The following is a 15,292-nucleotide window of genomic DNA, read 5'->3' as shown; positions in this document are numbered from 1 at the left end:
GATCTTCCCAGCGTGACACTAAGAATGAATCAGTGGAAGTGTCATGTCAACCCAACAGATGCTGCTGACTGGAAAAGGTAGGTGGTCATCCTTTGTCTGCTATGTTTACTTATGGAAACACAAAGCACACACTCCCAAAAGTGGATTCTTGTAGCTTCATTAGACGAGTATAAAAGAAGAGACACTTATCTCAGTCAGAGTGGCACAACAACAAAATATACGTGGTAACCAAACCATCGTATTCTAGTCTATTGTATTCTCTCCTTCATTCATTCTTTTCTTTGCTGAAATATATTGAGGAAGGAAATATTTGTGTGCACAAAGAAAAGTTGGATGCCGATGTTGTGTTTTAAGATATGACATCAGCAGTGATGCATCTGTTTTAGACATTAGTCTGAATTTATTCACACAGAGGAAAAAAAAAACATAAGTCGTCTGAAGGTCATTTTTTACTGACCACATTATGATTGAACCACTGTACACATAAAGACGTGCTCTGCTGTTTCCCTTCCAGTGACACAAATGTGCAGTGCTTTTAACAAAGAAAGACCAAATGTGCTGTGAGCTAAAAACAACAGGATTGCTGGCCCAAAACCATATCCATCTTTCCATTGTGATCTGCAGAGACTCCTGCCAGACAGAAAGAAAGTGCATACACACACTCGCCGTCTCTCCATGAGTAGTTGATCATTGGCGTCTGACAGTTTGGCTGTGGTCGCTTCTTTTGGATGTTTGGTGGACTACGGACCCCTTCCCTCAGGATTCCCTACACTTATTTCTTCCTGTAAATGCAGCTTTCTAGCCACAGACTGAGAGCAGTGGGTGGGCTGTGGGATTGTGAATGCACTATGGAGAGGGTTTTTTGAAAATGGCCGTGTCCTCCACACAGCTCTACATCACAGTAATGGAGCGATGGGGAAAGCCTTGAGGCTTCCAGTGTTCACAATAGTTCTGAGGCTGCTTTTTTTAGAACTGTGATACAATGATGACCTTGGGAAACTCTAGTATGAGTGAATCCATACTTACAAGATAAACAATGTGATTTTTGGAAGAATTTCGCACACAACAAAAAACACTGTAGTAGTAGAATACATTTTAAACTCTTGAGTGAACAACCTAAATAAATGCTATGAAATGGTGCTGTATTGATATGAGGCCAGTACAGACTGTTTGAAATAACACAACAAAATGAACTGCTATGTGTTTGTGACCCAAAGAAGAAGAGCAGAAACCTTCATTTTAGAATATAAATGCGTTATTCTGAGAAACTAGTGTTAAAAGTCATTCATGCTAATTTATGCATATAAAAACTGTGGTGCAGATTAGCATAATTTCAGTAAAACTTCCCAACTCTTGAAACCCAGAGGCTGTGAAAACGAGACAGATTTGCACCTACAAGAACAGACCTCAGGCACTATGACTAAACTGATGCCTCTGTTTATTTTGAAAATTGGTTCACTTTTTCTGGGGTACTCCTTCAGCCTGTTTACCAAGGATTTTTTTTTTCTCTTTTCTTTAACAAACTTTTTCACTAACTTAGACTTGTACTTAAATCAATCTTAATCCAGTTAGCTAAGCCTGCCCCGAAAACGTAATTTGCTTTTCAAACTCAAAGTGAAAATCCGTCCAAAAATTAAATTCAGCTGTATTGCTCATATGATCCAGGACAGTTAGTAGATTTCCGCACATGAACAAGTTTGTCCCCGAGCTATAAACAAAACAGCAACTGCACTTTGTGGAGCTAAACCACTGAGATGAATAGGAGGCTGGTTTTGTGGACACAGTAGCAAACTGAAGCATCATCTGTTGGCTATATGGGACTGATTTCCAGTTAGTTTAGTGTATTAATAAACGTTTAAAGCATATAAAAATAGACTTTAAACACTATATCATCTGTTAGAAAATCAATTTCTGGTTACTAACTGAAAGGATTTGGGATTTTTAAGGCCTGGTGGAGATGCCATTAACATTTAAGGAAATGAGCGCGACATTTTCATGCTTCATTGTGATCTTTGCTGGAGTGACTTGAACGATGCAGCCTCACAGTTAGAAAGAGATAACAACTGCCTGAATCATGGTGAGAGGGAGAAAACCACAAGCCCAATCTCTCTCCACCCCACCTGCCGCTCTTTGTTAGTGGCCCCTTTTGTAGGAGAGGAAGGTATGCCCCCCTGCCATCACAACATTACTGTGAATCCGCCACTACAAAGTCACCTCCTGTGAGGCAGTGGCAGGTTTGAGATGGGCAAGTCATTTTTTTGCTACAAGAGGCTCAGGTAACCACTCGGAGGTGTGCTACTAAAGGGAAGTGGTGGGTGTTCATGGGGGAGTAAGGGCTGCTCGGATGAAACTGTGTGCTTATGTGACAAATACAGTCTATTGTTGCCGTCAAACGTTTAAGAGTTAAGATGAGCATAACCACTGTCCTTTTAATACTCTTTCAAGCTGCCTCAGCCTGTCGTGCCCTTGTCTATCTAAGCAGACGAAGGCAGAAAATGAATCAGATCTCTGTTTCTACCATCCATAAAAATCCATGTGAAGTCACAGGGTCGGGTGAAACATCAGAGAGGAAGAAAATAGACAAGAAAAGGAAATATAAGCACCAATGGAAACGTTCTTATTGGCACGAAAACACACGAAAGAGGTCACTAATGCAGTCCTAAATGTGGTACCAAAGAGTAAGCACAGAGCAAGTCCTTTCTTTCTCATGTGCTGATGAAAGGCAGTCTGTGATGTGTCCCAGGTGAACAGTAATGGCTCCTTGGGGCTTTACAGTCGGCCACAGCCATAAACACTGGCCGATAATGCTGTGGCAAGAAGCTGTGGAGGCAGCAGAGCTAATACAGCATGATAGCAGCTGTCAATACATGATCAAATACAGCGCCACACTTTTAAAAAATCTCACACATCCTACATTTAGCCTCAATCAATCCTGCCCTGCTGGCGTGCTTCAGAAAGAAAGGCAGGGACGTGTATTGATCAAAGAGCGAGGTGGAATCAGCTCAAAGGACTCGCCATGGAAGGATGGAAAGAGAAGCAGCGGGAACACAAAGACCAGGCATCTCAGAGACAGTTTAGCTAAATTAACTTGTTAACTCACTCTTTTTTTTTATTTTACAGTGCCTGTATACATTTCTGCATCACTAACCACCAGCCCAGACTCATAGTGTGGCGAAACAGTTTCTCTATTAGCTTTAATTTTCTCTGGGATTTGCAGTGACTTCCACATACGGCGAGTAAGAGCTTAAAGGAATCTGACAAAACCAACATCTTTCAGAGAGAGTAAAGAAGAAGGAGCGTTCAAGCTTCACTTCTCCAAGAGAAAAGAGGGCAACATATCTTCCTCTGATCTGCCAACTTTTCAAGATATGACTTGGTGTTACTGGGTTCGGATGAAACCTCACCATGAGGCGAGCTGGTCTGTTTATGGTGAAACATTACAGCAAATTTCTATGTGAAGAAACATAAAACACCACTCCATCTCCAATAAAAATCCCAACAGTTTATACTTCATTTGTCCTTGATAGACCAGGGAACGCGTGCCCTAGAAATGATCTGCAACCTCATGTCGACGCAGGCAATCAGTCCCAATCTCCCACACTGTGACAGTTCATTACAATGTTTGGCTACTAGCCCAATAACACGGCACTTGTTCTGTCAGGGACACGACGCCACACTATTCGAAAGATGAATGACTTAGTGCTAATAAGTGCACTAATAACAAAAGAAGTGACACTAACACAATGTTAACCCTGGTTTTCTCAGGTGGTATTGAAAACAGCATCCAGCCAATTTAACATGTTTTATTAGCCCAGAAACAAAACGAGGTAGCGAGGTTTAACTGCATATGAGGTGGCTGAGTGAAAGTGAATTTCCACTTTAACACCTGCTGTGACTTCACACTGCCATCACCTTCAGCTGTGATTGTCTGACGTCCGCCCTTAATATGGAGAAACTGCAAAACCTCAATTTGACTCGTTGATGGCTGTGGTCTGAAAAAGGACAGTGTTGTGTACGTACAGTACGCCATCTCCCTATCAAAAGAAGACTGACATAGCTGGTACTTATCCTAGCTGTCCATGTGTGACATCATTCCTGATCCTGCCTCATAAAACTGGTCTAACGAGCAGGATATGTAGTGTAGTGCATGTATTTAGGATAACGTTCAAAGGTGTGAAATTGGATTTGGCCCTGACAGAGCAAGGCGATAGTAAGAGCAACAGTAAAAATGCACACATACAGTATATTATAATACATTTCATACAAAACTATACACTGATCAGGCCCAATACTGATTTAAAACACTTGATTGAAACAAACCCTTCTCTAAACACTGCATCCTGACTAAAGCTGTCTGTCTCATTAAGAATTTGGTTTAATATTATTTCATGCTTTTCCAAGCAGCACGTGTCATTCTGATGCATTGACAGCTGCTAGTTACTATCATCAGTGGTGAACAGGGGGCACGTCATAAACTGGTTGATATTTATTAAAAATCACACAAACGAGAAGGCAGATTTTCAGCAAGACTAAAATGCCCCTTGATTCTGTGTTGTTCCTTGTAGCCAACATTTTTTTTTTATCCTTTTAATTAAGCTTTTCATCCATTATAAGCCAACACCATACCATAACAACAACAGCTAAGCTGCCATTATAAAGGGAGAATTATTTATGCGCCTTTATCTTTTAATTGCAGGATTTATCCAGACGCTAGATTTGATTATTAATGTCTACAGATACAAAAGTGTTCCTCTCTTTCCCTCTTTTGCTCTCTCACACACTCCCTTCCATTCAACTGTAATGACCGTGAGGAAAATTGGCAGACATTAATGTGTATTCAGTCCATATCGAATCAGTTTCTCACCACCCTAAGGGCTTAATAGGAAACAATAACTGAATTATGACATGAATGCTAGCCAATTGCTCACACTTCTGGCTGGAAACAAACTCAATGACATACCATTGATGTAGTGACTCGCTCCATTTCCTTTTGCATTTTTATAAAATAAGGGGAAAAAAAACAAACAATGATGCCGAAGCAAATAATGACTGACGCTGAAAATAAAAGCCCCTTTCTCCTCGACAGCTTACCTCTGAATTGCTGTCTTTGTTTAACCTTGGTGTAACCGTGGCAGAATTATGAGACACGTATAAATGCTTTCTACAAGTATTGGCTAACATCTCTCTTCCTCTCTGAGTTTCTATCCCTCTCTCTCTTCCAATAATGATCCATCTTACCACACAGTTTGCAACGCGATACATTAAATCCATTACTTACAAGCACACCTGCGATGAAGGACAACTGTGTTGTGCAGGATAATGTAACCCTCTGCCAAGCACACACACAGGCAGGGTAGCCACAGGACTTGGCCTATATATCATACTGCAGGATTTAGCTAGATTTAGCACTTACAGACAGAGCTACTTGCTATTCCAAATCCTTGGATCTACTCAAAATGTACAAGGCTTTTAAGGTGATATATCAATGTATAGATTTGATGCAATGCTTGTGTATTTCTCTTGCTGGCTGGCTGATTTTGATTCTCTTTATTCATTCTGTCTTCTTTTTTAAAAAAATGGGACGTTAACAGGGTTTCTCACGTTAAATAACAAGGGACTGCAAGAAATATTGACACAAGAAAGCCATGACACATCTAATACTTTGGGTTGTGAAACTGATTTTCAACCTCCTGAGAATAGTAACTACTGTTGAGAATACCGGTACTTAAATGTGAAAAACGACTGCATCAGAAAAAAAAAGAAGAAAAAAAAGCAACTTGACTTTTGGAAATGTCAAAACGCCTCACTCTGACTGCTCCTTGCTGTTGCCGTGAACAGTTATCAAGCAGCTCGGATGTGTGTTGTGGGATTTTTTTGAGAGAAAGGCTGGAGGATGCTTTTGCAACAATAATCAATATAGGTTTGTTTTGATTTCGGAAAAGGAATGCTGCCGATTTCCCATCACTGTGATTACTTTTGCTGTAAAAACTTACTTAAAAATACGAATGTATCGAATTATACCATGGTGCAAAGCCAGCAGAGCATTCTGAGACTTTGACAGTGCATGTTCATAGTTTTACATTTCCTTGTGTTTGTTGCATCCACATATATGCTTGTATTTGATGTTTGCATTAGTGTTTACCCTCGTCGACAGTTTCAGGGCATAAGAGGCTTAAGAGTTCAAAAAGTGTGTTTAGGACGGAGCATAAATTGTTCTGAGGTGGAGAACAATGCTCCGGGTCTAACTACAGTATTATCTCATAGGCAGCAAAAACCCTCTGACACTAACCTTTATTAAGAGCATGCTCAACAAAAGAAAGCGAGTTCAGCATTTCTTTTCTGTACCAAACCCACTACTATCATTTTGCTGAACTCGTCTTTTCAACAGCGATTTACTTCCTGTCAGCTGAACATTTATTCGCTGCTCAAGGTCATTATTTGTGTTGGAAAACCTTTGAGATAAAAACAGACAAATTACATTTCATGGAAATGTGTAAAAGAAGACAGAAAGGTTTTCCACAACCTTTGCAATGTCTTTGATTTAATATTCTCTGTTAAGGTGAAATTAAATGTGTCAAGGTTCTTTAGAGAAACAAGAAAGGCAGCGTTCCAACTTACTGTGCTGGCAGTGAACTCCACTGAAGCCTGGTGGACACTTGCAGACATAACCGATGAAGGTGTCGCCCCTGTAGGTCTCACTGATCTCGCAGGTTCCTCTGTTGTGACAAGGGTTTGGATGGCAAGGACCTGTGTGGAAAAAGAGTGTTAGGAAGTAAGTTTGTGTTAGGACCGTGAGACACTGTTAATGAGCTGCATCTTTTACTTTCTCTTTCACTGTGCATAAGTACACGATGTTCTAGGTAATTCTTTCGTTCTGGTCTTGCACGCCGCTTTTCAGTGTGTGCATGATTAAAATGAACGCCAACAGTGACAAAACACATTCTTACACGATCTACGCAGCCAGTGATTTAAAAAATAAATGAATGATGTGTATTTTAGCACGTTTGCAGTGACAAAGTGTAAATGAATAAATGACATATGAGATCTTTTGCCTGTCAAAACAGTTTTACTTATATGTAAAACTGTTTTGTCAGGCAAAACTGAGTATGACAGGAGAGCAGGGTGGAACTTCAACTCTCAGTGACTGCAGCTGGTCTCTGTGGTCTGGAGAGCAGCCCAAGGCACAGTCTAAAAATCACTGAATACGTCCCCTCCAGGAAGGCAACACTTCATGCTCATAACGCTATGAGGGGAGCACAAACTAGCCTCAAGGTAGAGCACTAACACGGCTATGCATAGATCAGCATGCTAATACGCACACAGGAGTGCAGGGTGTGTGAATTGTTCAACCACGTTTGGACTGGCTGAATACCGAGTGCAATTACTTGAATTTAAAACCAGAAAGCCAAAACACAAAACAGGTAGTTTGTAAGTTATTTGTTATAAAAGAAATGAACCAAATGTAACCAAATGATAAGTCCACCCTATTATGCACAATTCAAATGTTAAACAGGCCAAATAGCTCATTTTTGCTCTTTACATCCCCCAATATGGCCTATTTACGTCCACAGTGCAAAACAATGCTTGAGTGACTGCATAGATGTTTCCTGCTCCGCTGGGTATTATGCACAGGCTTGCAGGATAATTAATAACTGACCTTCTGCCACTGTTGATTCTATTTATTCTTTCATAACAGAAGGTGCAGTATAGCGGCCAGTGCTGGCTGAGGACACTGCAGACAGTTATCACATATTTAAGTAGCTTACTTTACACTAATATTCAAATGTAATGTTTGTTAGAAATAAAAATAATGAAAAATATACACTTCTGTGTGTATTACACACATTTATAGGTTGTGTTTATTGGCTACCTGTGTAACATCAAGCTCGAGTCATCAACTCGTTGGACTTGAGTCGACTCGAGGCACTATTATGATGAACTCTTGCGCGATCTCTTTGTGTTCATTTTATGCTTTCAGTTTAAATATCAAAAATATTCAACGTTGTCAATGTTGACATTACAAGTGTCTTTGTAATGTTGCTTGCTGTAAGAGTGCACAATGACAAATGGCATTGTTAGAATTAGATGACTACCACGTTAGTCAAGCTGCTCGTGGCGTGGTTCATGAATCAGATCGACATCATCATGTCTGTTCCAAGAGTCATCATGCCTGAATTCAAGAGTTTTACATCTGAGGAGTGTTGAATGCAAAAGATTTGTGACAGCCAGACTGCAACATCAAATTTTAATGAGAAAGTCCATAAAGTAGCAAAAAGAACTTGACCTTTAAAAAGATATAAAGCACAATGACTGCTTTCAGTATGTGTGTCAGGTTTGTATAGTTTGTGTTAATATATATTTGCTGGAGATCTTTCTTGTTGTAAAATGTTTGGTTTGAATTATACTTCCTGAGAGCTTAAACATTCGAAGAAAAATCTGTCTGGGTTCATAGCTCTGTAATGTTCGTAAGTGGGTGCATCAGTCACGGTTCTTCACGCAGACAAACACTAATCCTCCCTGCGGTTCTATTGTAACCATTTGGCATAACTGTTATGAAAGTTTGCAACACCTTTGAGTATATTGCAAGGTTTATTACACGTGTTTAACTGTAAGCAATCTTAAACAGTGTCACTGCATCAAGGGTGGGAGGAGGAAATACTACCCCCGGCCCGGAATTACAAATTGCTCCTTTAAGTGTACTCAATGACTCTGATCACTTTGAATACGGGCCTGGTTTGTAAATGTTTCCACATGTTGCTGTTCCACACCACACTCATTACAACAGCCCAGCATTCCCACTGAAAATCAAATCTGCGCCATGTGCTAGGGTCAATACAGAGAAGGCTCTCATGCACCAAACAATAATTTGCAAGAGAATTCATGTTCATTGCCACAAAGCACATGCGTTCTTGCTGTGTTTGCAGCACCCCATTCATCATTACCGCTGCTTCTCTGTAATATCTGGGTGGAGTGAACACTGGGAAGCTTTACAGCTGTTAGTGAATTCACACTTTGGGGATTTAACAAAGAAAAGAAAGAATTTCCAAAGAATTATGCTAGTCATGGTTGATAATTTAGTTGGAGCTTTTTTTAAGTGTTCTTTTTTTTCTACTCATTATTTATCTCCCTAGGACCCATGATGATAACCGCAGCCTTGATTCAAAGTTATTACGATTAAATGTATATGATACAGTAATATATTACTTCACTGGCAGTTCCCACAACATCGTGCCATTTGAAATCCCTCTAACCTGCAGCATGGGGCCAAATGTAAATGACAAGGCCTTGACGCAGGGTTATTGGTTTCATAACTCAGGGGCCTGCCAATAGCTGTCTCATCTTTTAAACATCAAGTTGTACAACTGCGCCGAGGCTGTCAAAACTTTGTAGATTGAGATTGGATGAGAAAACTTTAGAGGTCTCCCATTGGATATTAATGCGAACTTGGCTGAAGCTCAGTACATGTTGAACATTAAAATACCAATGTTTAAAAGAAAGCCAGGTGGTTTATGTGTAACGTCCATGAAATGTAAGGTCACATTTTATTAATCTGTTTGTTATATTTTGATTCTTTCTCCTGTTTTACAGGTTGGTGGTGATTTAAACGTATATAACTACCCACATTTGTGTCGATTTTGTTAAGGGTACTGAAAATGTTTGAATGATTTTCGGAACAAGTGGCAAAACATGTAGTTCTCTGTGTGTCACGTGTGACCCAAGATGGCACCGCTGTATACTTGTTTTTCTGTTGTGACCAAACAGTGTTGTAGTTTCTGGCTCCAACACATTTCATTTTGGGTTAAAAACTATTCTTTAGGATACAGTATTTTGTTACATGTGTACATAAATTGAATGTTACAGTTACAGAGATACATTTGGTTAATATCGTCAGCAGTTCCAGTTTTGCCCAGTTGCTAACACACTGAAATGACATGGATAGCACAAATATTTAAACTGACACTGACAGGAAGCAAAACCTCATCGCAAATCTTCAAAACTTTAAACACATTTTCTGCTTTACACACATTTTGCAATTCTAAGTGGCTCTTTTTAAGTGTACTGAACGCGGTTCTCTGCATAAGACACAACAATCTGACATAAAGTCACATGTTTGCAATTTCAAAACACGCCATAAAATAAAATGACACTACATGAGCTCATTGGCCACTATATGTGCCACCTGGCCAAACATGGTGTTTGTAATTGTTAACACTTCAATCAGGAAGTAAGCAATAAAAGACCATAGGTGAGTATCTTTTGATTTTCTGCAATTGTATTTTTCAGCTCACTGTTTTATGAGCACATTTTAGTTCACTCCAATGTAAATATATCTGCTGTGCATACGTTGCACTGACTTGTTTGGTGAAAAATAAATAAAATAAATATTTCAATAGCATGTGTGTGTATCTGCAAATATTTCTGTGCATGTGAACAATCTGAAGAATTCTCTACAGTTTGAACTATGTTAGTATTATGGCAAAGCATACTAAAGATGAGAGTGCTTTTCATTATGCCCAACAGTGTGTAGTTGGTTAGACAAAAATCTACGAATGCGAATGAAGTGTGTGCCATCTGGTGCAAAAGTTTGATTTTGGTTGCAGTGCTTCATTTTGCGGGATGTATGAGGTGTTTTGCAGTTTGGGTGTGTGGTTTGGTGAATTGTGTTAGTATTTTCATAAAACCAGCCTAGTTTTCAAAATTGTGTTTAAGCAAATGGAAAAAACTGTAAAAGGGTCAAACCTTGCAAGTCTTCAGCTCAGGCATTTATCTTGAACCAACAGTTAGGAGCAATATGCTAGTTTCTTTTCATTTGCACTACGAGTGAGGTTAAATAAGGGAACCTGTGAGGGGCTACATGTTTTATATTTCATGGTATTATTTTCAGTAGTTGTGAACTAAAGGGTAGCTCAGTTAATTGACTGAATAAGGATGCATTAATACAGTGGTCCACTGAACTGAAGAATTGGAAAATGTGTGTTTTATTTGGAAACAAGAGGAATATGCTGTAACTAGCCTATATGTATTTTGGTTTCGTTTTGGATATTATGGACGTTGTATTGCTTAATGACATTTGAATATGGAGAAAACAAATACAGAAAAAGGATAAAAGAGAAAAGAGATATTTTGCAAATTGATAAATTCTACTGAGCGGAGCTGCACTGAACAGAAGCAAACGGTTGCCTGTCTCATTCTTTCTCCTGTTTTACAGGAACCTTACCTGCGTACAGGTACTCGGCCTGGGACCTGTTGCATTTGCGATAACTTACTGTAGAGCCAGTTCAAAGCTTGTAAAAGTCTTTCGACAGAAGCAAAACAAACTTGCTTCCATGAGTCCACTTTTTAAGCTTCCTGTCTGTTGATGCAATTTCTATTCTAGTCTTTTTACAGTCATATCTTACCGTTGACAGGTAAACTGTGCTTTGACAGGTCTCTTATTTCATTTTAAGTGATAAGCAGCAAGAAGAAGTCTCAAGGGTGAGACTATCATGCCCTCTTAAGTCAATTTGACAAATGAACAGCCATGGGCACAAAATTTGACAATGTCAAGTAAACGGGCGCAGCCTTGGATTGTATACTACATCATCTGCTCAACCGTTTAAGGCTATCCCCAACACAGAAGATGTGTAGGCTGAAAATGAACTCAGTAAAGAAAATATATAAATAAACACCACTGGCAATCTCATTGTTCTCTTGTTGAAATTGGTAGGCCTCTGGATGTGAATTACAAAGGACTTAATCCTATGTAAGTCATGCCATTTCAAAGCCAGGACCTGTATCAGTAATAATGAGAGCGGTGGCTAATCAGTTGAACAGAGAAACGTATAATAGCTTTCACAGAGGCCCTGCTCTCTGAGAGAGAGAGAGAGAGAGAGAGAGAGAGAGAGGGAGGGAGGGGTGACAGGTTTCAGGGCTGCTTTGACGTGACGATCTATAGTTGCAGCAAAGCATACTGACAGCCTCCCTAATGGAGAGCAGAAAAAAAGCAGAGAGGGAAAGAGGTAGAGGGAGAAAGAGAGAGAGCCAAAGTGAGTGCGTGAGAGAGAGATACAGAGGGAGTGTGTTCTGTGTGACAGCTTTTTTTTTAAAGATATAAAAGGCTCCAAAACATTACAAACCAATATTTTTTTTTTTTTTTTTTAGATTATTTTTTTGGCCTTTTCAAGCGTTATTTGATAGAGACAGCTGAAGAGTGACAGGGAGAGAGAGACGGGGAATGACATGTGGGTATGAGCCACAGGTCGGATTCGAACCCTGGGCTTCCGCAGCAAGGACTGAGCGTTCAACACATGGACATTTTCAATTGCTGAATGAGAATTCTAAACGTACTTGAAGGTGAGGGAAACACTGCATACCTGCAACACCAAAACCTAATGGACTGCAACAATGCTGTGAATCAGGTGCCACAAATACATTGGCATACATGCAAACACAAAACATTCTGACATTCACTCTGCATATTATATTACTAACCGATAAGAGAACACCATGTCTAATTGCCCTGATCGTGTTTGGGTATACAAGACTCCTAAATGTCCAGTGTGCAAGATTTAAGAGGCTCTACTTACAGAATATGGCAGAATTGAAATATAACATATGTAACTATGTTTTCTATGTATAATCACCGGAAAATAATAATGATTTTTTTGTTATCTTAGAACGAGTCTTTCATGTCTGCCGACACCATCAGTCCACTTCCACTGAGTCCGTTAGCCCTGCACAGACAAGCTCAACGCCGACTCTAGATAGGGCTTTTCGTGTTTAGTGGTAACTGTAGTTTCTCCTTCATGCTAGAAAGGATTAATGTGAGGCGAGGGGTGTTCAATCAGTAGCTACACTGCTATATGCCACTAAATCCAACACACTGATCCTTTAAAACTGGAAAATTAACAAAAAAATATGTAGAAATCTGTGGCTGTCCCAAACTTCCTGGCTAGTTGATACAACATGTTTCATTCATGTATTTCCACTGAACATCAAGATGGAACTAGGAACTTTTCCAGGAAAGGCGAGGAGATGGACGTTGCGCGTCATCTGAGGAGATCTCATCAGTCTGTCAGTGGATGCTCTCTTGGTAAGTTGTGTGATGTGTGTCTGTGTGATGCATGTCTGGGGGAAACTTTGGCAGCTTTCTTGTGTGAACGTCAGCTGCTGCTCTGCTGTACAAGCCAACGCTCACTCAGTGATTGATGTGAGCCTGTGTTGTGTCCAGCACCAGCTCTGTGATTTCCTTTCTGGCTGCAAAGAGAGTCCAATCAATCAGCTGTGAAAACCTGACCAATGGTTAAACACAGGAAAGCATCCGTTGTTTCCTTGCAGATCAATCACTGAGGCTTGACATTTTCAGGGTTAAGTCTAGATCTGTGCTCTTACATCTTAGCTGACAACTGTCACAAACATTAGCTTGTTCCAAATGTATGAGCAAATACTAATATTATTATACTGCACCTTATAACATAGGCCCTTATAAATGATATGCACCGCTGAAGCAGAGAGGCTTTAGGTCTTAAGACACACTTGATTTCATAAGAGGGATATCATTAAGTGCTGAGCCTCTTGTTAACATTTTTTATTCTATTACAAGGACTCAGAGACAACATTTCTTTTTTTTTTCCATTCTACAAAAACTGAACAGATATTTCACCAACTATTAAATGCAGAGAAAAAGAAAAGAAGTCTTGTTACAGCTTCTCCAGTTTTCACCCCAAATGTTGTGGTTATGAGGAGGTCTGTTGATCCCAATGAAGTGGATCAGGCTGTGGGGCCAACTGACCATTAACAGCAACCATGGAGGTTTTATATACTCCAACTAACCACAAACAAGCATCTGGCACATGACTTCATGTCCTTTATTGACAGCTACACTGAGCAACACTTCCCCAGTCACACCCACTACCTTCATTGAAAAGGAAGAACTTTATTTCAAGCTCCATAATGAAATAACACGACTGTCAATGAAAAACTCCCCTGAAAATGAAACCGTCGACTGAATTTCAGTTCCAATTTCTCCATCTTACACGGTGCTGAGTTAACAGCGACAAGCAGGCCCATCAACCACCTTGTTAACCTTTTATAAGATCTTTTAAAAAAAGACACATTTTACCTGCCTGCCGAGGGTGAAATTTGCATTAAAGCTCCTCAGCTCTGAATGTGCACCCAGCCACATCACAGAGATATCTGACATGGCCTAATTGTGTCAAATCTATTTTAACCCTCTTTTTCTATGATGGCCTCACTGGTTCAAAGGCTTATGGTCACTGCACCTAGCCTTCACCTCAACTGATGAAAGTTGGCACTGCACCACAGAGATTACACCTGTGCTCTCAGCATCAGCCACTATACATTCATGCTTTTAGTGAATCTTTACCCTCCGGTTCTCCTGTGACCTTGCCACGCTGCCTTTTCAGCCCATAAGCGTTTGACAACGTCGGACAGATGCACTTAGAATTGAAAGTAGTCAGACACACTGCGAAACAAAATGGTTTGTGATATGTAAAATACATATCCAAATGGAGAGGTCACACTGAAGATCAGCATCATTCTTTGAAGATCCAGAGAAAGGAAGAAATGGAGGTCATCCTGTCACAGACTAAATGCCATGAAAATGTCAGAGCGCTGTCCCTGTCTACCAAAGGTCTTTTCTAACAAAGGCATTTGCCTGATTCTAATGTTTGTGAGCGGTGCCAAATTTTATATGCTAGAGAAATTAGCTGTAACCTAATAAGATTTAAGATTATCAGAGAGGCTGGCACCAACCTGTTCAACAGAAGACTACTGTCCAGTCTTCTGCAAAGAGACTGTCAGTTATCCACTTCACTTTGTTAAGTTTCTTGCCGTCTCAGTGGCATCTCTGATAGCATTTCTTGGGGCACTTGCAGCAATATGAATAATTTAATTCAGGTTACACCATCCACAACCTTTTGCAGTGGGGTGGCGCAGCACATATGAAATTCCTGCTGCCCTTGCAATGGGCTTTGCAAAATTTCAATTAGTGGATGGTGCAAAGAAGCCAGAGCGTACCCATCATGGAGCCTCTGCAAAGCACCCTGCATACCACAGAGGACACTGTAAGCATGAAATTAAGTTTGCTTTGTCAATACCAGGAATACTGTGGCTCTGAAGAACTGATGCTGGGCCAAATATTTAATAAAATGCAAGACTCTACAGCCCGTGAGACACAAATTTTTAGACCCAGACAGAAAACCAAAACCCAGTTCCCTAGAATTTTATGCTACTGCTCACAGACATTTAAGCAGAACGGTGACCAGGTTTAAAACTGACGTTTGGCAGTACT

At 40.1% G+C, this 15,292-nt stretch overlaps 1 protein-coding gene across 3 annotated transcripts in view; it reads right to left on the bottom strand.

Moving 5' to 3' along the window:
* Positions 1-15,292, bottom strand: part of edil3a (EGF-like repeats and discoidin I-like domains 3a) — a 102,887-nt gene that overhangs the window by 59,228 nt on the left and 28,367 nt on the right. For all 3 annotated transcript variants that reach the window (XM_027278011.1, XM_027278012.1, XM_027278013.1), the window contains one exon: positions 6,619-6,747. In XM_027278011.1, the coding sequence (XP_027133812.1) occupies positions 6,619-6,747 (129 nt within the window). The remainder of the gene's footprint in view (positions 1-6,618; positions 6,748-15,292) is intronic.

The sequence above is a fragment of the Larimichthys crocea genome, chromosome III, assembly GCF_000972845.2.
Source record: "Larimichthys crocea isolate SSNF chromosome III, L_crocea_2.0, whole genome shotgun sequence".
In the NCBI taxonomy this organism is placed as follows: Eukaryota; Metazoa; Chordata; class Actinopteri; family Sciaenidae; genus Larimichthys; species Larimichthys crocea.
Note: the sequence above shows the minus strand (reverse complement) of the source record. Positions and strands in the feature narration are given on the sequence as shown.